The sequence below is a fragment of the Balaenoptera physalus genome (genome assembly GCF_965194825.1).
Source record: "Balaenoptera physalus genome assembly, chromosome: 18".
NCBI classification, from domain to species: domain Eukaryota; kingdom Metazoa; phylum Chordata; class Mammalia; order Artiodactyla; family Balaenopteridae; genus Balaenoptera; species Balaenoptera physalus.
The window spans coordinates 12,064,098-12,088,512 of NC_138899.1; the positions used below are offsets into that span (position 1 = coordinate 12,064,098).

Here is a 24,415-nt window from a genome sequence, read left to right on the forward strand (position 1 = left end):
GAGGCTGTGCACGTGAAAACCCCGATTTTCGGTTCCTGAAAGTCGAACTGTGTTTCGTCACTTTGGTTAATCAGAGACTCGAGAGTTTCAAACCACATGTAAGAGGTGTGAATGATGTGATATAAGCATTGTTGGAGCCCTCTGTTGTGGTTTCCCTTTCTCTCTCTCTTTGTTTCCTTGTATTCTCACTTCAAAGTTTAAGCAATAACTTGAGTCACCAGACTCTTTCTAGAAAGACAGTATCTTTTCTAGTCTGACATGGATATACGTGTTTTACTCATTGTGTGTGGTAAGAAAAGGTGTGGGCACTAGAGGACGTTGAGGTGTGTGACTGTAAAAGTCTAGATGTGTCATCAAAGAATGTGAGCATCCCATGGATCTCATGAGTCTGAATAATGAAATTTGCCACCAATAACCTTCACACTGTATGTGGGCCTATTCAGTCTTTGTCTGTAGGCTGAATCTCACTTTTATCACATAATTGGCACATCATTGGGCTCCGGGGATTGGCGGGGGTGGGGTGGATGGGGGAGGGTCTCACACTGACTGGAGAGCTGCTCTCTACCTGCTGGAAGGCTCTGAAGGTGGGTTCGAGCTAAGGGAGTGTTTCTGGATGAGCCCCCTTCTTGAAGATGTTAGTAGGTGCTACCTGATAAGATGTTTGGACACGTTGGGTCTAGTAGGTTTCTGTTACAGTATTCTCAGAGCTTTTGAGCCTTGAAGGGAAGTTTAATGTGTGGCATTTCCTAAATCTGTTTCTTTGTGGGACCCTTCTTTCTCTCTGTGTCTCTCTCTCTCACGGTAAATTTCAATTCTATAAAATCCCCAGACGGATCCCTCTGGAAGTAGCTTCTCTTGTCAGCACTTGGGAAGGTGAGCCTTAGAAGGCATCCACTGTGGTTAAGAACATAAGTCCGGAGATGCCAAGTTAGCACCAAGTAACAGCTTTCTGTGGGTCTCCTGCTAGTATGCCGTCTTTAGAAAAGCATTCCTTTAAACGTTGGTGGTTTAAAAACTGGATAAATTGACAAAGGACCATGAAGCATGATACAAAAGGCAATTACTGAAATAACATGTTAATGTTTTAAACAGTTTTATTTTTCAGTAGATAGTTTTCTGAGTGAAACTGTGGGATTTGAGAGAAAATAGGCTGTAAAAGTATTTGTGCATGTCTTGTTCCATAGGAAACACAAAGATCACAAGCGCTGAAGCCTATGGTAGGTGTAAAATCCTAACAGAAATTGTTGGGGGCTTGGTGGTGGTGGTGGTGGGGTGATTAATACCACATTTCCCTAAAATCTTTTTGTCTCGATTTTTCATAAAAGCTTGCTAAAGATGTTTCGAAGATTTCCTCTGCCCCAGGTGGGGTGTGGTTCACTTTTTGTTCATTTAACGAACACTCGAAGGTTAATAAGCCTCGTTGTTTGGGGTCGAGTGCAGCCATGGGCCCTCAGGTCTGGGGAACGAGTCAGCCTTCCTCTGACGGGAATTTCTAGTGTCTCATTCGCCTTTCTTTTTCTTGGTTACTGTTCGTGCTTGGCTTCCTTTTCCTGCTTGTCCTTTTGCACACTCATCCAGTCCAGGGTCTTCACTACTGCCCAAGCTTCCAAATCTCAGTGCCTTGCCTGGGCTCTCCCTAGGCCTCAGATCCACTTAGAGAAACGCCTGCCGGGGACGGTCCCCCTAGAACGTCCCCTGGCAACTTCACATTCAGCCTGCAGAGCAGGGACTTCTTCCCTCTCATGAGCCAGGTCTGCGTGCGTCACAAGTGTTCCCATTAGGAAGGGATTGATTGGAAGGTGCTTATTTAATGCAGAGGCAGTAATAACTTAGAGCTGGAACATGCAGGGGGCTTGAAAACCTGCCAGTGCCCCGTCCCACCCCTGAACGGGGATCTCGGGGCTGTGGCCGGACTGTTTATGAACAGCCCGATTTAAATTCCCGAGGTGCAGGGCCCCCTCCCTGCAGGCCACGCATCAAAGATGCCTTAGAAATGTGTTCAGGCTTTAAAGGGGTGAACACGTCAGGAACGTTAGGCCTTTGTTTGACGCTGTCTTCGGGTAACCATGTCGAAGGCCCTGGTGAAATCACCCGTGGTCTCTGAGAGACGGAAAATCTGGAGACAGAGTTACCAGCACGATCTTCACGAGCGGCTCTGTGGGGTGCTTTGCCTCCCGTCCCTCCTTTCCCGCCCCTTCCTGGACAGTCGCTCCCGCGGCCCCTCCCGCCCCCCCCCCCCCCCCCCCCCCGCGTGGCCCTGCCGGCAGGAGAGCAGGGGCAGGTGGGCTGGGAGCGGGCCATCCTTCCTGCCCCCGAGGGGGTGTTGGGCGGCAGCCCAGGAGGGGCCCACAGAGCCCCCTGCCACGGGGCTCCCCCTGCCGCCCATCGGCCAGCTCGGGCCTGGAGGCTCCTGCGCGCCGTCCAGCAGGCGGGTGGCCCCTGCCGGGGGCCGGTGATGCCCCATCTCTGCACAGCCCGCTCCCCCAAGCAGCTGGTGTAACTGAGGGACCGAGGTTACTGTGGGAGAAGCCTTCCCGGGCCTGCCCTGTGGGCTTCTCCCGGGGGGACCGAGGGCAGAGCGGCCCGCCCCGGCTCTCTCCCGGCGCTGGGGGCCGCAGAAGTGCGGGCAGAGGCCGAGGGGCTGGCGGGTCGGGGAGCTCTGCCTCTGGCTCTTTCTCCTGATCTGGTCTTCAGGGACCTTGACTCATCATTTGAGGTAAACGGGCCACCTGCCTCCCGAGTCGAGAGGAATCTGGAAAATGCCTGCTGCTTCTAGAAATGCTCAACCTCACGTTGTAAGACTCTAAGTATATTAAAACTTGGCGGGGAGAGTGGGATGTGTGCCAGGAAACGATACGATTTGTCCATTTTATCGTCTGTTTGTGATTCCGCTGGGTGGTTTTCTTAGGTTTTTGGCTCGTTCTTTTTAAACACAGTTGATTTCAGAGTTACTTCCAAATATCTGCCCTGCATCCATGCTGCCGCTTTCTATGTTCGCTATTTGTCGGCCCCTAATTTAATTTGCTATACTGTCTAAAGAAAATGGGTTTGGGGTTTATGCTTCTACGTAAGTGACGTGAATATGAGAAGGTAGAGTCTCTGAAAAGGGAGGAAATTCACGCACGTTTTCATAAACGTGATCAGACGCGCAGCTCTTCAAAACTTCCTTTGAGCGGCAGTTTCCCAGATGCTGGGTTGTTTTTTTATTTTGTGGAGAGCGGCCAGATTTGTCGGTCCACACCCAGAGGGGAGCACCAGTGCTGGCCCAGGGCAGAGCCCGTCCCGGGGTCGCAGAGTCCACGGGCGCTCAGTTGTTTAGTCACCGGCTTCGGTCGCACGAAGAACTGGCAGCGACAGCCCGTCCGGCATCCTGCGGCTCTGCGAGGACAGCTTTTCCCTCTGCAGGAGCCCCGGCCTCCGTCTGCCCGGGTGGTGCAGTCAGGCTGCTTTCTTCCATGAGGATTGCCTTTCTCTGAGCAACAAACAAAAGCTTTATGCTGGTGCCTCCGGCTAGGATTTTAACAGTCTCCCTCCACTTTTGCTGCCTTGTGTAGTCTTGGGCATCAGTACTCATTGATTCCAAGTGTAGAGACAAGGGTGTCTCTGGTTCTCGTGAGCTGCCTGCCACCCCCAGGCTAGCGGGGCCCTCGTTTCCCCGCAGCGATCTGCGCAGTCATTCAGCCACGTGGGGGGAGCCCCGTGCCCACGCTGTGACAGCCACCCTCCCAGCTTCCGTTGCCATTCGGAAGTCATCTGCCGCATTCCCCGTGGACCTGGAACAGCTGCAACTTCTGGGAGAGGGAAAAGAACATCTGTTTTCTCTGAGAGTGATTTTTAGCTTGCAAGCATCTGTCCTTGCGTTTCTGGGAAAAACAGAAAAGATACAGGGAGCCCTTTGTATCAGACTCCAGGGTGACCGCGGGTAGAAGCAAAACAAGTTACTTCTGGGTGGACTAAACTAATCCCCAAGTAAATCTTGCTTTGAAATCACAGGGGAATACGTTTCATTTCCATCATGGGGGAAAAAAAGGTCGGCTCAGCACCAAAGATAATAGAGAACGTCGAGACGTTTCGGGGGGCGGGGACCGTGGATTCCTTTCTCTCCCCCCGAACGCACTGTCCTAGTGTAATTGAAGGGAGTTCCTGAAGACTTTTGGCAGCTCCGTTTTATGTTTTTCTATCCAGAAAGTTGAATGAATTAAAATTCCAGTTAGGCTAAATATTTTACTTCACCAAAAAGAAACTCAACTCTGTCTTCTGGCTGTTGCCTATAATTTAAAATAAGTATTAATTGTATTTCTAGTTCTTTTTGTCTCAACATACATCTTCTGCCTATTCAGACCTTCGTCTGAGGTATCTAAACACAGCTGATGTATTCAGGTAAAACAATTATGCCATATGCTTTCTTTTCTAAAACTTCTATATTTCTAAGTAAATTTCTAAAAAAAAAAAAGAGTATCATATATGAGATCACAAATCTTACTTAGATTATGTAATGAGGAGTGCTTGGTATGTAATCAAAGAGAAGACTTACTCCCAGTGAGGGGAAAGAACGCCTTCCCTTTCAGTGGTCCACGCAGCACAGCAGGACTTTCAGGCGTTTGGGTGAGTAGAGACATCTGCTTCAGAATGGAAACGTGGGCTGCTCGAACCAGGCCCTTGGGTTGAACCCTGTCTGGGAGCCACACGTTGTCACGGCCATTACTGACCGACCACGGTCTGCCAGGAGCCAGACGGAGCACTTAGGCTGGCTCTTCTCTAGGCGTCTGCATAGGGCTGTGTGGACGCTTGTGTGCTGTGATGGAGTCTGCCTCACCGAGGCAGAAATGGAGCTGGGGGCGGTGGTGGTTCATGTCATGGGGAGCTGGGGGCGGTGGTGGTTCATGTCATGGGGAGCTGGGGGCGGTGGTGGTTCATGTCATGGTCGGGTGTAGGGGCAGGGGACGCGTATCCGTATCTCTTCAGCAGCCTCAGGTCTGCGCCCCAGGGCTGCCTCAGGGAGGGAGCCCTGGATTTGCACGTCTGATCCGAGTGCAACTTGACTGTGTCCAGTAGCTCATCGTTAACGAACGTACTATATACGTCGAGCACATGTGCCTGTTACCTAACTGTTCATTCTGGAGTAGAACTGTGCAGAAAATAAAGATGAGTGAGGTGGCCAGGAGGCTGGAAGGAAGAGGAGCGAGAGTTCAGACAGCAGAGACGTCTCCTCGGTGCAGTCCGGCACGGGACAGACAGGCATGTTGCAGGAGAAGCCCCTTACTTTGGGAGCTGTTTACCGTTAGGGTATGGTAAATACCCTGAAGGATGGAGATAAAAGTGTAAATGTGAATTTGCCACCAGTGCATTTGAAGTACAGCATCTGTTACGCGTGAATCTACTAATTCCATACACTATCTTAACACTGAAGGCACCTCTTAAATTTGCAAAACACAATAAAGTCTTCTTTTTCAGCCATATTTGCCCTCTGTCTTAGTCCTGTCTGATCTCTTTGGGCTGGGTCTTTATCAGAGAATTAATACTGAGCCCTCAGTAGTCACTTCTTTTGGTTTTATGGTTTTGTGGTGGATATTTCTGACATATGCTGTGTAATAACCATTAAAATCTTCACCTGGCAGAAAGATAATCTTGTAATTGTTAGAAGTATTTCGCTTTTAGGAAGAGTACATTTTTAGCTTATGATGATGGCAGACTTGTTTGATGTAGCAGTTTATGATCACTGACTGTTGTGTTTGCTCTTTTATGAGGGCAGAGCAAGGGGGGGGAAGTCAAGTCCTCCTCTTTTATCTCCCAGGGCACCCTTTCCATGCTTCTCTCTGTTATTTCTTTTCTGCTCCCTCAGATTTAGGTCATTTGTAAGTGTAGTTCCCTGATTACCTTGTAAGGATCTTTACGTTTAAGCAGATGTTTTTATCCGTCTTAGTTTTTAACCAGGATTCAGCACAGAAACTTCCCATGAACAGATCTGTTGCTGTGTTGTGGCGAATATGTGCTGATGCAAAAGAGAGGAGCGCCTCAGTGCCCATGGGGGGGTGGGGCTTAATTACTGAACCTCAGCGCGCACACATGCACACAGTTATGCACACAGTTAGGAGGAGGCCTCTTCCAGGAGAGAGAAGCCTGTGACGTAAACCCGGAGAAGAGCGTCTTAGGGACGGCTCAGTGCTCTTTCCAGTTTGTTGCAGGACATGAGGACAAAAGTTCTTGTTCTTGGCACGAGGGAGCAGGGCGTGTGAATCCCGCAAGTCACAGGCAGACCTTTTGTAAACCGATGTCTTTTTTCAGGCAGTAAGATTAGAGTTCATTGCTCTCTGAAAGGAAACCAGTTAAGAACAGTTACCCTAGAACATGTTTTCCTCACTGGAATCCTTTAGAAATTGCTTAGAGTCTGTGATGTTTGTTACTGTGGTTCTTGCTGTTTAGGTTTCTGACTCAATGTTAAGTCTGGATTTGAGCCCCAGCTGCTCCCCCTCCCTGCGCTAACGAGGTATCCGCGTCCGTAAAGCGGAAGAAGCTGATTACCTAAACGGACAGGATTACCGGGAGAATCAAATGAAATACTCCTTACGAGGGTCTTGGGTAAAGCACGCAATGCTGCGGTGTTGCACTCTTGCGGGATGAGGCTGGGACCCCACCTGCTGGACCAAGAGGAAGACCCGAGGCGCCCCGGGGCTGTCCCCTCAGGGAGCCTGTGGTGAAGGAGGGTGTGGCTCTCCCCAGGCCCTGGAGGATGCCACTCTCCCCTCCTTCCGCGAGTGTCCTGGTCCCAGCCGACTGGGCCACTGGTGGTCGGGGGTAGGGGGCGGTGAGAGATGGCCTGGAAGGACAGCAGCTCTGGCTGTGTTCTCGCTGTCATGTCAGGTTTCTGATGGCGATGGAGTGAGCGGCCACAGAGGAGGGTTCAGGCCTCTGGAAAGTACTGTAGACCTGGCCGGCAGGCAGGCCCGAGGCCTGGTGGGGCTGGGCAGGTGGTGGTAGAAAATACGATGCAAATGTTTCACATGTGCGGAGACTCTCACACCTAATGTTCATTTCCAAAAGCACCTTATTTCTTCTCTAGAAACTCCTCTCGTTAGATGACAGCCCTCTGTCCCAGGAGGCACCGCATCCCTGGCACGTAGAAACGCACCTCCCTCCTCCTCCTCTTGTACTGATGATAACCTTTTCCAGGTGTTGGTGTTATGTTGTGATGTCAGGAAAAGCCCCGTGCTTCAGGAGAGTTGCTAGAATATTCTGTTCTTTTAAAACATTCAAGGGCAAAATCATTTGCCTCCTTCCCATCCTTTCTTCCCTCCTTCCTTCCTCTTTATATAGATATTTTTAGAGGACCATAACTGATCCATTTCTTCCCCTACCCGTTTCTTCTTTCTTGCGTAAATTTTAATTCATACATTACAAAGAAATCATCTAGTTCATTGTAGATTTTTTAACTTATTATAACAAAACATTGTGACCTGTTCTGTTTGCATTTAAAAGTGTTTCCATCTGTAATTTTTTATTGCTGTATTTGCAAATTAGTGTTATCTATTTTTTTCTTGATTATAGTAGCTGGAGTTTATTTAAAAAATAAAATGGATTTCTCATTCTAATATTTTTCCATTTTGCATGTATCTTTATTTGTTTTCCTTAGGTTTCCTTCTTTTTTCTTTCTTTCCGAACTTCCATATTGAACACTTAAAATTTCTCCCTCCCCGCCCCCCCCCCCCCCCCCCCCCCAGTTTTTATTTTGGCTTGGTAATGAAAATGTGTAATACTGTGTTTTCCTCCGAATAAATCTTTGGTTGTATTGTATAGCTTTTGGTGTATGTAGTGTTTCCAGTATTTTTGGATAATTCGTAGTGATGCTTTTGATTTTTTTCTAAGGATTTGATCCAGAAATTTTCAGTTGATTTGTTTCTCTTTGTGCCGTTTCAGGTTTTATTGCGCAGTGTCATTTTAGTTGATATTTGCAGGTAGTGGCCTTTCTCTAGTTGCATGCTTGTTTCCAGCACTAGAAGACTTTGTCTTGGACCACTGTTGTCCTTTTAGGGCCTCGTGAAAGAATGGAAGCCTGGGCTGTCCCTCCCCGCGCCCGTCTTTGTCCCTCCCCGCACCTGTCGTCGTCCCCCCCCATGCTTATCCTGCTTCAATTTTCTGTTTTCTTCTTTTTTTTAATTTATTTTTTTTATTGAAGTGTAGTTGATTTACAGTGTTCTGTTCATTATTGCTGTACAGCAAAGTGATTCAGTTATACCTATATACATTCTTTTTTTAATATATTCTTCTCCATTCTGGTTTATCCCAGGATATTGAGTACAGTTCTCTGTGCTGTACAGTAGGACCTTGTTTATCCATTCTATACAGAAAAGCTTACATCTGCTGACCCCAGCCCCCTCCCCCTTGGCAACCACAAGTCTGTTCTCTAGGTCTGTGAGTCTGTTTCTGTTTCATAGATAGGCTCATTTGTGTCATATTTTGGATTCCACATGTAAGTGATATTATATGGTATTTGTCTTTCTCTTTCTGACTTATTTCACTTAGTGTGATAATCTCTCGTTGCATCCATGTTGCTGCAAATGGCATTATTTCCTTCTTTTTTATGGCTGAGTAGTATTCCATTGTACATATGTACCATATCTTCTTTATCCATTCATCTGTTGATGGACATTAAGGTTGTTTCCATATGTTGGCTATTGTGAATAGTGCTGCTGTGAACATAGGGGTGCATGTATCTTTTCGAATTATAGTTTTGTCTGGATATATGCCAGGAGGGGGATTGCTGGATCATATGGAAACTATTTTTAGCTTTTGAGGAACCTCCATACTGTTTTCCGTAGTGGCTGCACCAATTTACATTCCCATCAGCAGTGCAGGAAGGTTCACTTTCTCCACATTCTCTCCAGCATTTGTTATTTGTAGACTTTTTAATGATGGCCGTCCTGACTGGTGTGAGGTGATACCTCATTGTAGTTTTGATTTGCATTTCTCTAATAATTAGCGACATTAAACGTCTTTTCATGTGCCTATTGGCCATTGATTTTCTGATTGATCTTCTCATTTTCTTCTCTCCCCATTAGTTCTGTTGTGTAGGTAATTGATGAGACGGGCCTCTCCTCTGAACACCCACAGCATTTTGTGTCTTTGTGGTACCCACCACAGGCTGGCTGGTGGTAGTTATTTGCCCACTTTTCTATTATGAAAAGTGATTTATTTAGGAAAAGAGCCCGGACCCTACTGATTTTATAGACCCCCAGTGACACTGTGTGCGTAGTAGGCGCGAATCATTGAAGGAATGCTGGCATCTGTGAGACAGAGGAACAATTAAATCAGCTATTTTTGAGGTCAGGGATCGTGTTCTCTGCCTTGAGTGCAGTTGGAAGGTGCCATGAATGTCAGGGAGTTGCTTTGACTGTAAAACGAGGTGGGGTTTGGGCTTCGATACCAGTTTCCTGCCTCCTAGTTTCACAAGCCTCCCAGTGGACCTGGGTGCAGACAGGGGGCACTCTAAAGTTAGTGTGGTATTAATAGCTCAAGTTCATGGGCACTGCTGTGTGCCAGGCACGCCCCTGAGGTGGGGTGTTCTTTAGTCCCGGGAGCAGATGGGAAACTGAACGCGGCTTCAGGCCTGGTCTCAGGGTCCCAGAGCTGGTGCGGGTCAGAGGCAGGATCCAAACCCGGGCTTGAGAGTCTGGGTTCCTGCACAGCACCGTAGCGAAAAGGTACCTTTGCTTTAAAAACCACACTCCTAAGGAAGTCTGGGACTCCCCGTTGTTTCAGTAAAAGACCTCCTGGGCTGAGCCTTTCCTTACAGTGCAGAGGCAAAAGCAGAGCTTAACTTCATTTCAGAGTTCATGGTGTAAAAACCTTTGTTAACGGTGCAGAATCCACCCCTTTTCTCATTCACCTTGAGTTAACCTCTCCGTCGTCTGATGTCTGTCAAGCGCCCGTGAGGGTTGTGAACGTGGGGAGTGCCAGCCCACCACCTCCAGACAGTACAGGGCAAGCTTGCCTGTAAGCGGTGTTGTTGTTGGTGTTGTGTGTGTACATTAATTTCCACGAGCAAAAAACTACCAAAGGCAAAATCAAAAGACAGACGAGGAAAATGCTGTGTTTGTGGCTCGTGTTACAGGAGGCTACTTCCCCTAATATTAGGTCAATAGAAAAACAGACAAAGGATAATAAGGGCTCACAAAAAAGAAAACATACATGACTCTTCAATATGTAAGGATGTTCAGCCTTACAATGAGAGAAAGACAAACTTTGTGAAATACGCGCCCCCCCGCCGGGCAATGGATTGATGACCGTCATTTGCTCAGGCTGCCGTAACACGGTGCCACAGACCCCGCGGCTTAAACAACAGAAGTTTATTCCCTCACAAACCTGGAGGCTGGAAGTCTGAGGTCAGGGTGTCGGCCGGACTGGCCTCCTCTGAGTCCGCTCTCGTTGGCTTGCAGGTGCCGTCTTCTCCCTGTGTGTTCACATGGTCGTCCCTCTGTGTGTGCCTGTGTCCTCATCTCTTCTTATGAGGACACCAGTCACATTGGATTAGGGGCCACCCTAATGACTTCATTTTAACTTACACCTCTTTGAAGACCCTGTCTCCAAATTCAGTCCTGTTGCGCGGTACTCAGGGTCGGGACTTCAGCATATGAATTTAGGAGGGGGACAGAATTCATTCACCTCCTAAGAATGACTGAAAAAACGTTGGATTACACTGTCAAGGGACACGGTGTGTTGGCAAAGAAAAGGGAAATGAGCTCTCACACGTTGCTGGAGGCAGCCTCTTTGAAGAATAATGTCATTATCTATTTAAATTCAAGTGCGTTCCTTTGACTCAGCCTCCAGCAACTCCCCAAATGGTACATCCACGAAATTGACACCTGGCTCACCATAGCAAAAGAAGGGGAGCAACTTGATGTTGTCAATAGGGTGTGGGTTAGTTACGGCTTAAAAAAAAAAAAAAAAAGGGAATTCCTTTATGGACAAGTATAGAATGCTCCAAGGAGAAGCAAGGTATATAGAACAGTGTATAGAGCGTTACATTTGGATAGAAGTGGAGAAGGAGTTGATAGGTATTTGCAGAGATATTTCTGTGAAGTCACAGAAGATGCGTCGCTAAGCTGGTGGGCGCGGAGGCTGGACAGCCAGGAGCCAGGGGCGAGAGGGAGACGCCTCGCTTTACACACTTCGGTGCCTTTTAAGTGGTGAATCCTGAAGTTATTAAATAAGTAACTGTTTTCTTTCCCTTATGAGAAAATTCTCTTACAAGGTCATTCATAACTTCCATTGTCTGGGGTCATTTTTTACACATGAAATTATTCTGATTAAAATCATTCTTATTTTAAGAACTCTTACTTATTTTCCTTAGAGTGCCTCACACGTCATTCACTTGGAAGGTTTTATGAGGGCAGTGATTCTGCATCTGGGCCTTGACAGTGCTTGGTCACTTGGTCGAGCAGGTCACCTGTGTCCCTTGACCAGACCATCCTTCTCTAACACTCATGCCTCAAGGCTTGTAGGGCAGTAATTATTTTTTCATTCTAGTGTAGAATGTGGATGAATCATTGTTCAAGATTTTATTCCGCTCAGAAACTCCCATGCAGAGAAACACTGTTTAGTCTTGTTAATTGGGCTTTCTCGGTTTTACCAGGTTATTTCGAGGCACTTACGGGTGACGCTGTTGAGGGGGCTAATAGCACTCTGCCTGTGTTTAGTCCCCCGAGCTTTGCAAAGTGCTTTCACATTCATTATCTCATTTTCTTGTCAGGTGAACCGTGAGGTTAGAAATACAGATTATTGCCATTTTTTTCTGGCTGAGGCCCTCCAAGCTTAGGTGTCTCACAGTGAGTTAGTGATGGTCTCCTAGCTCCTGGAGGCTGCAGGGTGTAACATCTGGCTTTGCCAAGGGGAGGAGAGAATTAACCGGTCAGCACTTCTGTGCAGTAGCACTTCAGGCTTATGGACGTTGTCTGTGCAGCTCAGTGGTTTTCAGTGGGGGCGACTTTGGCCCCCAGAGGCCACAGGCAGTGTCTGGCCCTGAGGACTGGGGATGTGCCAGTGGCCTCTAGTGGGCGGAGGCCAGGGATGCACGCTGCTCAGTGCCCTGCAATGCACAGGGCAGCCCCGCAACAGAGGTTATCCAGCCCCAAGTGCCGGTGGTGCCGAAGAGGAGAAATCCTGACGGAGCCGCGGGGAGCGCTTGGCCTGCAGCCCTCAGAGCCCATCTTTCCTGAGCTGGTCCATTTACTCCCTTCTGAATGTTTCTTCTTTGGGGGTGGGTGGTAGAAATTATTAGTTGGGATGGTGACTGGTGGCAGATTTCAGAGGCCTTTTCTGCCTGCGTTGAATGAGTGTCCTGCACTGGAGGGGAGGTGCTGCGCGGGGGCCAGCTGACGCGGCACAGGTCCTGTCTGCACCGCAGGACTCCGGTCATCCTGAGACCCGGCCTTCGCTCTGCCCCTGGTTTTCATGACGTCCGCAGCATCTCTGTCCCAGTCAGCGTGTGAGGCAGGCAGAGGTTGTTCTTAGTACCCTTCCCTTTCGGTCAGAAAGAAGAACCGGCAGCTGAGGGTTAGAGTTGGGGAATTCTAGCCAGGAGAGGGTGGAGCCAAGCAGACCCAATAGCCCTGGACTCGTTGGGACCGTGGGAGAGAGTCAGCCTAGAGAAAGAGAAGGCTTGAGTCCAGAGGAATGCAGCTGTGGAGGAGGAGAGTGCTGGGGGAGGTGACGAAGCGGGTAGTGGGGTCACCGGTGGGGCTGGGGGTCACCCGTGGGAATGGGAGGTGGCGGGTGAACGGAGGGCACTGCTGGTGGGGCTAGTCTTGGGCGGAGGGTGAGCCGGGCTGCCGTCCCTGAGGCAGGGGCAGTGAGGACAGAGCCTGGGCCTGGAGCATGGAGGAGGGAGAGGGGCACCCCGAATGCTGTCCTCAGAGGCCGGCGGGCGGCACACCTGGCAGCGGGAGCAGCCGTGCAGAAGCCTGCGGGCCTTGGAGCTGGGCGCAGGGAGAAGCTGGAGGTGAGAGGAGGCAGGTGGGTCCGAGCTTGCCAAGGGCTGGTCCGCCAAGCCACAGAGTTGGGAATTCGTACTGGAATTTGGTAGAAGCTGTCAGCTACCTTAAAACCAGCGATGGTTTTGTTTTAAAGAGAAAGGAGAGTGACTCTCGCTGCGTGAAGGACCTGTGGATACCTTTGTCAGCCTGTCCTCTGCCGCCTCCCCCAGGGCTCCCTGTCGGTGGAGGGCATTGCCCGTGTGCATTTGAGCGAGGCTGCCTTCCCCTGCCTTGCCCCGCCCCCAGCCTGTGCCCCGCCCCCCAGCCTTGCCCCGCCCCCAGCCCGCCCCTCTCCCCGCCGCGCAGGCGCCGTTTGTTCGCTGCTCCTGGCCTCGTCCTTGCACACCTCAAGGGCTGAGTAAGAGCGAGAGCCGGCCCCGGTGCCCTCCGGTGACTTTTGGGAGGAAGTGTGAAGTGTTATCATCAACAGGCTACAGGATGGACCGTTCTCTGGCCCTCCCCTCGCCCTCCACGTTAGGTTCTTGCTGCTTCACTCCTGCCCTACCTGCTGGCTGACCGCACTTGACCGCCTCGTTCCCTCCCTCCATCGCCGCCCCGGTGCCAGCTCATCATTCGGTTCATCTTAAAAGACAGCTGGTTCCGCCTCTGTGACCCGGCAGGTCCTGCTGTCCCCTCGCTTGGGGCCCACTCCTGGGAGCTGTGACTCGCCAGTCGTTGGAGGTCTGGCCTCCGCCTTAGAGACGGGCTCCCCACGGGGACCGGCTGCGGAGAGCACAGAGCCAGTGAGGCCGCTGACCCCTCGTCCCCAGGGCTTTCCCCCGCTCTCTCGCTGGCTCGGCGGCCGAGGTGAGCGGCACACCCCGTGAGGTGGGAAGGCAGGTTCAGCTGAGAGGTGGGACCAGTGGAACCTTTCTTGACGCAATTTCCATTCCCAGACTGGTGGAACTGGTGGAACTGGGGACACAAGCACCTGGGTCCTAGGACCTGGCCAAGTATTTAAAAAGCAATGGCCTGAATGAAGGACCTAGTGCTGTTTTCCTGAGTGCCCCCTGAATCTGGCGGACCTCGTGTTAGTGTTCAGGCTCTGGCCTGTCTGGTACCAGGAACGAGCTGGATGAACAGAGAAGCGGGGCTGGTCTTTTTACTGCATCTTCCTCTCCAGGAAGATACAGCGAAGGCTCGGGCTTTATAAAGCCTTTCAGCTGGGGGACACCTGGTTTGCCAGGTGTTCTGCTGTTGCTGAAGTGCCCCTGAGGGTTGCGGGAGAACAGGTCACTTTGTCCCCTGTCATGACTCCCTGAAAGGAGAGAGAGCCGTGCAAAGGGTTATTTTGCTTCCTTGGTAGGTGGTGAGGAGCTGGAGCTTTGGAATGGAGGATGAGGCGGGGTCACCTGTCTCGCTGCTTCCGGAAGCTGCGAAGTGACCCTGAACCTCCGAGTCAGCACAGACTGTTTCCCAGGGTGTCCTGTTCCTCTGCCCCAGCTCTCCACAGATGCAGATGCGGGGTGGGGGAACCTGCCTGCCAGAGCTGATGTCGCTGTACGGAACTCACCCTCAACACCCACGAAGTAAAAGGGATGGGAGCCGGGCCAGACAGCACCGTAGAAAAGAGAATGAGAGTAGAAATGTGCACTGCCAAGTTCCTTATAGAAAAACCATTTAGCTTTTCCTGTGCGGTCAAAAATGGTGTCGGCCGTTCCCCGCAGTAGTTGATTTCTCGCTCTCAAACAAGGTGCTTTTGGGGTGTCTAGAGGAAACAGCACGGACCTTTTCCAGGAGCAGGTGTTCGGGAGGTATTGGCATGGGGAAGAATTGGGCGTATCTGTGAAATAAAGGAGGGCTGGAGAATACTCTCTCTGCCAGGAAGTTCTCTTGAAGTCAGAAGCGGGGGGTGCTGGAGCCTGCTCAAGGCTGGTGTCCCGGACTGGATGAATATTGAGTGAGTAAATGTTTGCGTCTATCAGGTAGACCCCCAAACACATCAGGTAAGGTTTCCGTGCCTTTTCCAGTCTAGGCTGGGATTGTCTTCATCGTATCAGGAGTCAAGGGCATTTAAAGACTTGAGGAGGTGTTCCACATACAGTAAAACTTGGGTTGTTTCTTTATAATATCACAGACTTGGCTCCAGATGTCAGGATTTATTTTAATTGTAAAAGAAACTTACAAGCGTAGCGCAGGCATGAGTGCCTCCCTGAAGTGAACAGGCAGTCAGCATCATTGCCCTTCCTCCGCTACAGGTGCCACAGGCCGCCTTTCCTGGGCTTGACCGTGCCAGGCGCTGCCCCCAGCCGCTTAGCTTGCTGTTGGTGGGAAACACAGACAAGCAAATCTAAGTGAAGATCAGACCAAAGGTGCTAAAGTGGGGGGCGGGGGAGGGGAGCTGGTGAGGGTTTTCCTGATTGAGGAAACTGCGACTCAGTCCAGAAGAGCAAATCTTTCAGCATCGCTAGAGTCAGGGAGCAGCGAGGATGGGGCCTGGCAAGGGCCCTGCTTGCTCTGAAGAGCTCGGGCTCAGCTCCATCCTGAAGGTACCAAAGAGCCTAGGAAGGGTTTTGTTTGCTTTTCTTCTTTTTGATGCACTTGAAAGCAACCGGAGAGTGCCGCGTTAGCAGGGAAGCAGCCTGATGCTGGCATACCTGCTCCCAGGCTGTGGACCGGGCGCCGCAGGCCGTGGCAGGTCGCCGCGCCCCCCAGCCTTCAAGCTTGCCTGCTGTGGCGCGGGCACTCATTCGGCCAGGCGCCCTGTCAGAGGCTTCAGAGGAAGCAACTGCCAGGTCTGCAGGCTGTGAGCCGGGGTCTGGCTCACCCCCAGGCCCTGTGCTCCTGACCCCGCACCGGTGTGCCCTCATCCCCCGGGAGGGCTGGGTGGGTGTTTCCTTGCTTGCTGGCTTTCAGGGGAGTAGCACTTCAGGATTTGTGTTTGAAAAGAACCCTGGAAGCCATGGGCACTGGGGGGCTTCAGGAGAGACGGATGGAAGAGACACAAGACACGGAGGCTGGTGAGGGGGCTGGAGGACTGGGGCAAGGCTCGGGCCCCTCTGCTCTCCTGGAGATCCCGGAGGGGGGGATGGCGGCCTTCAGGGTGGCCGCCCAGCTCCAGAGCAAGGCAGTGGGGGACAGGCCGCACCAGCTATGCCACCTGCCCTCTGTGCATCTCAGAGCTGCAGACGGGGGGTGGGGGGGGAGGTGGTCCGTCCCCAGGGCTGTGCTCCGGTCGCCTCCTGTCTGACGCTCAGGGCGGGATGGGTGTGCATGGTACTGGCCTTGGGGACTGGTTCCCAAACTCTCCTGTGCCAGAGGATCACCCCCTGAGGTTGTGTGAAAACAGACGCGCCCCTCGGAGCCCCGGTGCAGTAGCTGTGGAGCGCACTGCCGGGGGGTCTGGTGCGGGGCCCCTCCGGCACAGCGCAGGCTTCCCACCCAGTTCTCACTCGGACACGCTTTTCTCGCTGTTGTGTATTTATAAAATTTTCTAGTTCCAAAATGACAGCGCAAAATACCCTTAGATCATTTAAAATAATCTTTTCTGCTTTTTTAAAAAAAATAATTTGTCTCTCTTTTTGTTTTTTCTGTAGGACACTAAATTATGGATAATAATGGAATATCTTGGTGGAGGCTCCGCGCTGGACCTAGTAAGTATCACGTTGGACGTTTAATACACATCCGAGGTCTTGTCAGTCAGTCTTGCTTGTAAAGATAATTCTGTTTACATTTCTGTTTCCCTTTTAAGTTGCATGAAAAAAGGACCAAACTATTCCTTATAATAGGGATTTCTGCTTCTGATACGTTACTGTAAATTATAGATCTTTTTTTTTTTGTCTAACATCTTTATTGGAGTATAATTGCTTTACAGTGGTGTGTTAGTTTCTGCTTTATAACAAAGTGAATCAGTTATACATATACATATGTCCCCATATCTCTTCCCTCTTGCATCTCCCTCCCTCCCACCCTCCCTATCCCACCCCTCTAGGTGGTCACAAAGCACTGAGCTGATCTCCCCGTGCTATGTGACTGCTTCCCACTAGCTATCTGTTTTACATTTGGTAGTGTATATATGTCCACACCACTCTCTCACTTCGTCCCAGCTTACGTCTGCGTATAGATCTGCTTTTGAAGACAGTTTTGCTATTTCATGGGAAACCAGTGAATTCATTCCAAGCAGCCATGAAGGATGTCGCCTGCTGTGTCTGACTTAAGAACAGTTTCTTATTTTCTAAAACTGGTTTTACCTTTTGTGGAGCTGGTACCCCATCATTGTTTCATGTTTCAGATAGTAACTTCGCTTCTGAAATATGCGTGGAACATTTTCATTTATGATTAATCAGAACTAGAATTTTTTAAAATTAAAATTTGATATCAGAGGTAAGAGACGGGCACAGTATCACAAATGGGAGCAGCCGTCAGGCCAAGCAGGAACGCGTGTTTCTGTTTCCTGGATGCACACGCAGAGAGGCCTTGCTGCGCTCACAGTGTGTCTTTGGTGGAGCTGGACCCCCGCCAGTGGCAGTGTCTCCTACCTGGCCTGGACCTAGGTGTCCAGCCCACACACGTGGTAGAGGCAGCTCCGGTGTAGGATGACCTCAAAGTCACAGTCTGTAACTCCCCTCTTGTGGTAAAACATGGTTACATGTTGGCCTCTGATGAGATGCTCAGAAATAACCAGTAAATCACGAGCATTACTTAAGTCATCCTTGAAACACAATATATGCAAAACAAAGTTTGAAAAATCTCACACAGTTGTTTAGCCCCTGACATTTCATCCCCATGTGGTTATGCGGTGAAATCAACGTAATCAGCACTCTTTCCCTGCCCGTCCTGTAAAAGCGGGGCTTTTGGGTGAGTGGTGATTTCCGAGTCAGGCCTGATCTGTCATTTTAGTGTTAGAGCGTGGGTTCTGTTTGCTAGACGGTTGTCAGGGTGGTAGGTCTGCAGTTTTCACTGGTCTCACAGCTGAAAGAAGCTAGCATTTTTTGGTGGTTACAGTTTACACAGATTTTATTCACTAAGAAAAGAAATACCCTTTGATTAAAAGGAGTTTACTTTCTCACAGTAATAGTAACAATTAGTATTTTGGGGGGAAGGTAAAACCTCCAGAACTGTATGTATCTCTGAAAGGCTTATGTACCCAATTTAAAAAAAAATCACATAATGTTATAAACCATAAAAGCAATTGGTCAAAAGGAAAGTTCAGGAAAAAAATTTAATATGGTATAAACAGTGATACTAAAATGGAGAAAGCAGCAAAACAGCTGGATAAATTTTATGACTTCCTTTGCTTCTTTTCTGTAAATATACATATGACACAAAGAGCTTTTCTTTTTTTTTTTTTTTTTACTCCTTTGGGAAATACTACAGAAATGCAGAAAATTGCCTCATTTTGTATAATTAGATTTACTATTATCATAAGTGAGTTTCATTTGTGGCATGTATAAAATGATTTGTGGGGACTCTTTTCCAACATTGAGTCCTTCAGAACAGCAATTCTAGTCTCTAAATGCTTTAGTTTATTCATTCTTAATGCCACAATAATTTATTTAGTGGTAACTTTCTTTGGAGCTTTGAAGTCTGTGAAATTTTAGACATTACAGTTGGAAGGAAGTGTCGAATTCTCCACTTATTAACTAAAATCCCATATGGTGCGAGTCCCAGCAAACTGCCATCCATCTTCCACATCAGGGGCTCTGGTGACAAGAACCAGGCGTCCCTTTTTGAATGTCCCCAAATCGTCTCATTTTACTCGAGGAAACGGAAATACTCAGAAGTTAGGTGTGCCAGCTAGCAGATAGAGCTGGACGTTGGACCTTGTTGTAACCAGCTGCAAAGCCCTGACCCTGCGCTGTCCTTCCCCTCCCTCTGACTTTGTCGTATCTTTCTTCATCTCTTATCCCTTTTCTGTTGGCCTGACCCCAGTCCTCAAAGAAGATGCACTTTAATAATGGGATACAAGAGTTTTTTGAATGTTGAAGACTATTAAGATTATTTTGAGAGTGTCTATTAAATGTTTACACAAGATTCTAAAAACCAGAGTATTGTTGCATATGAAGATTTGTTACCAGGTAGCTGAATATATGGATTTGGGGCATTTCTTAGAAAAATCCCACCTTGCCTTTGTTTAATGTCTCTCTCTGTTAAGAGGCACAATGCTGATATGTTTGTATGTCTTCGGAGCAGCCCCTGTACATGAGGCCCGTGGAGGGAAAGATGACGGTGTCTTGTTCAAGGGCAGGGCTCTGCTATTTCCCAGAGCACAAAGATCTCTCCGGCTCTTTCCTCACTCTAGATTCATCCTTTCTCTTCATGCACTGGGGCTGCTATAACGAAATACTATAGACCGGGTGGCTTTTTTCACTCTACATTTTAGTTATCATGCCTTTTTACTTAGGCTGTGAGACATTAGTTTAATTCCCTGCATTGAGTCTTAATAACACCTTAGCCTGGGCAGGAAGATGGCACCTTCCTTCACCCAGGATTGCCTTGTGAGCATGTGTGATAGTTAATTTTTTTTGGCTTTCTTTTCATTCTGGAATTGAGCTTCCAAGTAGAGGCGGACAGTTGATTATATCGCATGTGGGAAAGTGCTACAAGGAAAATAAAACAGCATGAGGTGAATTGGGAGAAGGGGAATAAGGATTAGCAACAGAGGGCCTGAGACTGGAAGATTTTTCACTGACTAAAAGATGAGTCAGTATGATAGGAGAATCTAAGGGGCAACCTTGGAATCTTAATTAAGAAGGAACTAGGCTACATAAATTGGTCACTCAGTCAAGCAGAGATGTTTGACAAACTTAAAAATGAATATGCCATGTGAATTTAAAAAAATGAGATGACATATTCATTCATGTTTAGGCCAAGCTGCTGTTGTGGTGGTCTCCAAACAGTGTCTCACACGAGATGGAAATTTCTCTCCCACACGTGGGGTCAGTGGTCTCCGGGCCATGTGGTCGTCAGGGTCCTGCAGGGGTGGGTGGCTTCCCATGGGCTTCAGTCCTTATCCTCTCTGGCTGCCGGTGTTTCAAAGCCAAGACCGGGAAGGGGCACTTCTGCAAGTATTCCTTTGGCAAGAACTCAGTCATGTGGCCAAACTTGCTGCTGCAGAGGCCGGCAGATACGGTCTCTAGTTGGGTGGCCACGTGCAGGCCGAGAGTCTATTACAGAGGAAGAGGGGAAAACAGATTTGGGAGGGGGAATTAGAAGTCACCCAGAGACGAGGAGCAGTCTACATTTTTTTTTTTTTTCCTCTGAGTCTTTCTTTTAGAGAGATTATTTGAAGATTCCACAGTCCTCTTAATGAAGAGACTGCTTAGGAATGTTAGTGGTGGAGAATGTGAGTACCCGCCAGCGAGGAGCTCTGTGCTCTAGGGAACAACTGAATACCCTTTACAGTGAATTCTGACACCTTGAAGGATCTCCCTGCCCTGTAGATAGAGTCTCTCTCTTCCTGCCCCCGCCTATGAATCATTGGTGGGTGGTGTTTAGGCCAGATTTAAAAGGGCATAACCATATATATATATATATCAGTCAGAGAGCCAGCTCTTAAATGGTCCAGCAGAAGATGTGTCAGTTCGTGTTCCTCAGTCTTCTCTCTCCTTGGTGATGACTCCAGGCTGCTCCGCCGTTCCTTTCCAGACAGTTGATCATAGGAGGGCGGAGGTGGGTAAGCCCAAGTCCAGCCAGACGTTCCTGGCTGTCTGCCTGGGTGAAAACCTGCTGGAGGAGGAGATGGAAGCCCTGCTCTGGGAGAGCATTTTGAACGGCGGGGTTACCCTTCTGCGGTCTGTACCGGGGCATAAGAGCAAATTCGCCAGCATCTCTGCCTCCTTCCTCTTTTTCCCCAGGCTATGAGAAAAGTGCATTTTCCTCATTTTGAGTATTAAAATTCCCCCAATCTGTGAACTCAGAAATAGATGTGGAGCAGGCAGACAAGGCAGGGTTTCCAGATTGTGTGCTTAGGAACAGTTGTTTCAATGTATTTCTTGAGAACAAGACTCTGGGTCAGACAACTTGGGGAGGAATTAGGTTCCGCGGAACAGAGAGCACAGTGGGCCGCCCTGGTCTGTGGCAGTCGTGGGCGGGATCCTAATTAGGACTTGGAGGACTTCCTGGGGGGCTGGTTACCTGTCAGTGTGACTTCTCTGCGTCTGTAGCACACTGTGAAACGAAAAGCAAGGAGCCTCCCTTCCACCCGGGTTCTGAGTGTGAAAAAGTGGCTTGAGAGTGGGGGCCCCGCTGCCAGACGGGCCAGAGTCCCAGAGAGGTGGCCCTGACTTCGAGAACCACCCCCTTCCTCCCGGGCTTTGCGGATTTTCATGGATCAGGTTGGGCCTGTGACCAGCTCGCTGGATGGACCAGAAAGCGGGGCAGCTGCTATCACGCTGTTATGAAGTGAGAAGGGGGTTCTCTGTGCCCCAACCTGGGCCCAGAAATGATCAGCTGTTCCACCACCACCATCCCACTGAAGGCCCTGAGACAGCAGGACTTGTCTGTCCGAGAAAATGTACGTGTCCGTCGGAACGCTACCTCAGAAGACGTGTCTTGGTTTCCATTCCCTTTGGTTTAAAGCAAATCTATCTTTTTAAGACCTACTCGGTGAGCATCATGGAATTGTGTCGTCCTGTTGACTAACATGTGTGAATTTGGGTTATGGTGGAATTCACTGTCAAGTCTGAAAACGTAATACCGAACATCATCATTCGGATGAAAAATTACATTGTTAGAATCCTGCCCCTTTCTCTGACGCCTCCCCTGTTTGTCCTCTGGGTGGAGTGTTAGGTGGTTTTGCTGAGGTAGTTATGTGGTTGGTTGTGGTTGAATTCTCTGCTGTACAAGTGATGGTAGGCTTACTGTCCAGTTTGAACTGAGCTCTAGAACTTGTCTGAATTTCTTTCCTTTAATGGGGATGTGTGTACCTGACTTGTCTGCCTTACATCTTTGTATAATTAACAACAGTGAGGAGTCAGTGTCAATTCCTTCGAGTTTCCTTGAAAAATTTATTCTCAGGCAGTTATTATGTCATTTGGGGTACTATACTAACTAATGTTTCTATTACATAACATACGTGTGTATATATATCATATCACATAAAAAAATTCAATCATGAGGGATTGAGCTCTTTTCTGCTCTCTTCCCCCAAGTTTTAAAATTCAGATTTAAAAAATTCCGGTGCAGGGGTAGCCGCAGCAAGCAGTCAGCTCCCAGGCCTTCTCTTTTTGACGTGCTTGTGTTTTGATAACCGTTACCTGTGTTAGGACAGAGCCAGGCTGCTCTGTCACCTCCCTGGCCAGCACTGCGAGGTGCTGGGCTCTTGCTTTCTGGACTGACATCCCTCCCAGCTCAGCCCGCAGGCACGGCAGGCTGACCACGGCCTTTCTCATTGGCCCGACTTTGATTCTTAAGCCAGCTTTGCTTCATTCAGCAAAGTCATTTTCTCCGGTTCTTTGTGGGGTTTTTTAAAGGGCCTTTTAATTAGGTTTTAATTCTGTTTTGGAGTGAAGAAGATTTCAGGTTTGATTATTCTCGTCCATTTAACATTGACTCTGTTCTATCATCTCACACTTTTTCATCTAATCATTTAAGTAACTTTAATCATTTTTTTTCTTGTTAGTTAGAACCTGGCCCTTTAGATGAAACCCAGATTGCTACTATATTAAGAGAAATACTGAAAGGACTTGATTATTTGCATTCGGAGAAGAAAATTCATAGAGATATTAAAGGTGAGAAAACATCTTGTTTATATTCCTTTGAAATACCCAAGGCGAGGAAGGAGTGTTAGTTGTAGAGTTTTAACTGTGCTTCTCTTCTCAAGGGAAGTTGTCCTGTGGGTATGCGGAGAGTGCCTTCGACATGCCTGGGTAGGTGGGGCGGGCCATGGGGGCGTCTCACCGGAAGCACAGCCCTGCTCCCTGTTCTTGTCGAGCGCCTGATGGTGCTGGGGCACGGCACGCGTGTGCCTGTTCCCAAATGGTAGCGGGCGGAACTCTCCAGCAGATGACGGCAGGAGACGTCTTTGGTTCTCTTTTACAGCTGCCAACGTCCTGCTCTCTGAACACGGAGAGGTGAAGCTGGCGGATTTTGGAGTGGCGGGCCAGCTGACAGACACCCAGATAAAGAGAAACACCTTCGTGGGCACCCCTTTCTGGATGGCGCCTGAAGTCATCAAGCAGTCGGCCTACGACTCAAAGGTGAGGGGCGGCGCCTTGGCTGGCTGGTCAGAGGAGCCTGAGGAGTGGGGGAGGGCAGAGGGCCTTGGGCAGAACTCTGAGCACTATTTAAGGGGCAAGGGCAGAAAGGGTCCCACGGGAGGAACGGAGAGTCCGCCGAACTGGAAGGCCCGCACCCGGGCAGAAGAGTGCTCTCCGGGCGGCCGCACAGCCTCCCGTCCTCGCGTTTAGATCCCCCCGTCCTCGCGTTTAGATCCCCCCGTCCTCGCGTTTAGATCCCCCCCAGCTGGGATTGTTGTCCTCAGCGGCTCCTTACCAACTTGAGGCAAAATCGTGATTCCCTTTTCCAGCCTCTTTCACCTGTCATATGCTGCACTCTCCCAGCTTTTCCCGTCTTCTTTCTTCCCTGTTGCCCTTCAACTTTCTAAAACTGTTTAATATAGACTCAAAAAGCCCAGGAGCCCCGCCTCCTAGACCTCATTTCACTCTCACATCCCACACCGACTCTGTCTCGGTGACCTGAATGCAGTGAGATCTCCACGTGGGCCACAGAGAATAGGCTTCTCTAAACCGGTATTTCTAGGCAAACAAATATTTAACTCAGATACACTGACATGCCAAACACCATTTCTTCTCTTTAAGTGGAATCTTCTCAATACCTGGCAGATCCCCACCTTGTGAAGCATAGCACACGGAGCGTAGGGTAGCTTTTCCTGGGGACCCGAGCTCGGCGTGGGGAGCTGTTGCGTTGGTGCTGAAGTTGCCGGGGTGCGTGTCCATCGCGGCAGAGGCGGACCTGGCCCTCTCACTGTCGAGTTGTAATGGTGGCCGTGACTCCCCTAGGCGTCCTCGTGGCCTTGGTAGCCAATGGCCAATAAGTGACGATTCGGTTTTCAACCCTCAAGATAGCAGAGCTGTCTAGTTTCTGGTGTGTCTGCCTTGCCCCTGGGATGGGTTTACCTCCATAGCTACTTCCGATCTCAGCAGCAGCTTTTGCTGTTGTCCCTTTTCCTGGGGTCGTATCGTTTTAAGACTCAACAGGAACTTACGTGTGCAGTTCATTCTCTTTATTTTAAGCTGAGGCCCATTTATCAAAGTTCTCAGGTCTAGATTTTGGCAAGGCTGGGGCTAGAATCCAAGTTTCTTAACTCATCTGATTACACCCCACTGATTCTTCTCTCCTTTCCCTTTCTGGTCAGTTAGCTGGTCGACCATGGCCTCTGTGACTCAGGATTCAGATCTTACCTTTTCAGTGTTACTCATTACTGC

At 49.3% G+C, this 24,415-nt stretch overlaps 1 protein-coding gene across 2 annotated transcripts in view; it reads left to right on the forward strand.

The window, feature by feature from the left end:
* STK24 (serine/threonine kinase 24) overlaps positions 1 to 24,415 on the forward strand; it is a 103,233-nt gene that overhangs the window by 60,980 nt on the left and 17,838 nt on the right. For both annotated transcript variants that reach the window (XM_082434667.1, XM_082434668.1), the window contains exons 3-5: positions 16,565 to 16,621; positions 22,591 to 22,699; positions 23,010 to 23,167. In XM_082434667.1, the coding sequence (XP_082290793.1) occupies positions 16,565 to 16,621; positions 22,591 to 22,699; positions 23,010 to 23,167 (324 nt within the window). The remainder of the gene's footprint in view (positions 1 to 16,564; positions 16,622 to 22,590; positions 22,700 to 23,009; positions 23,168 to 24,415) is intronic.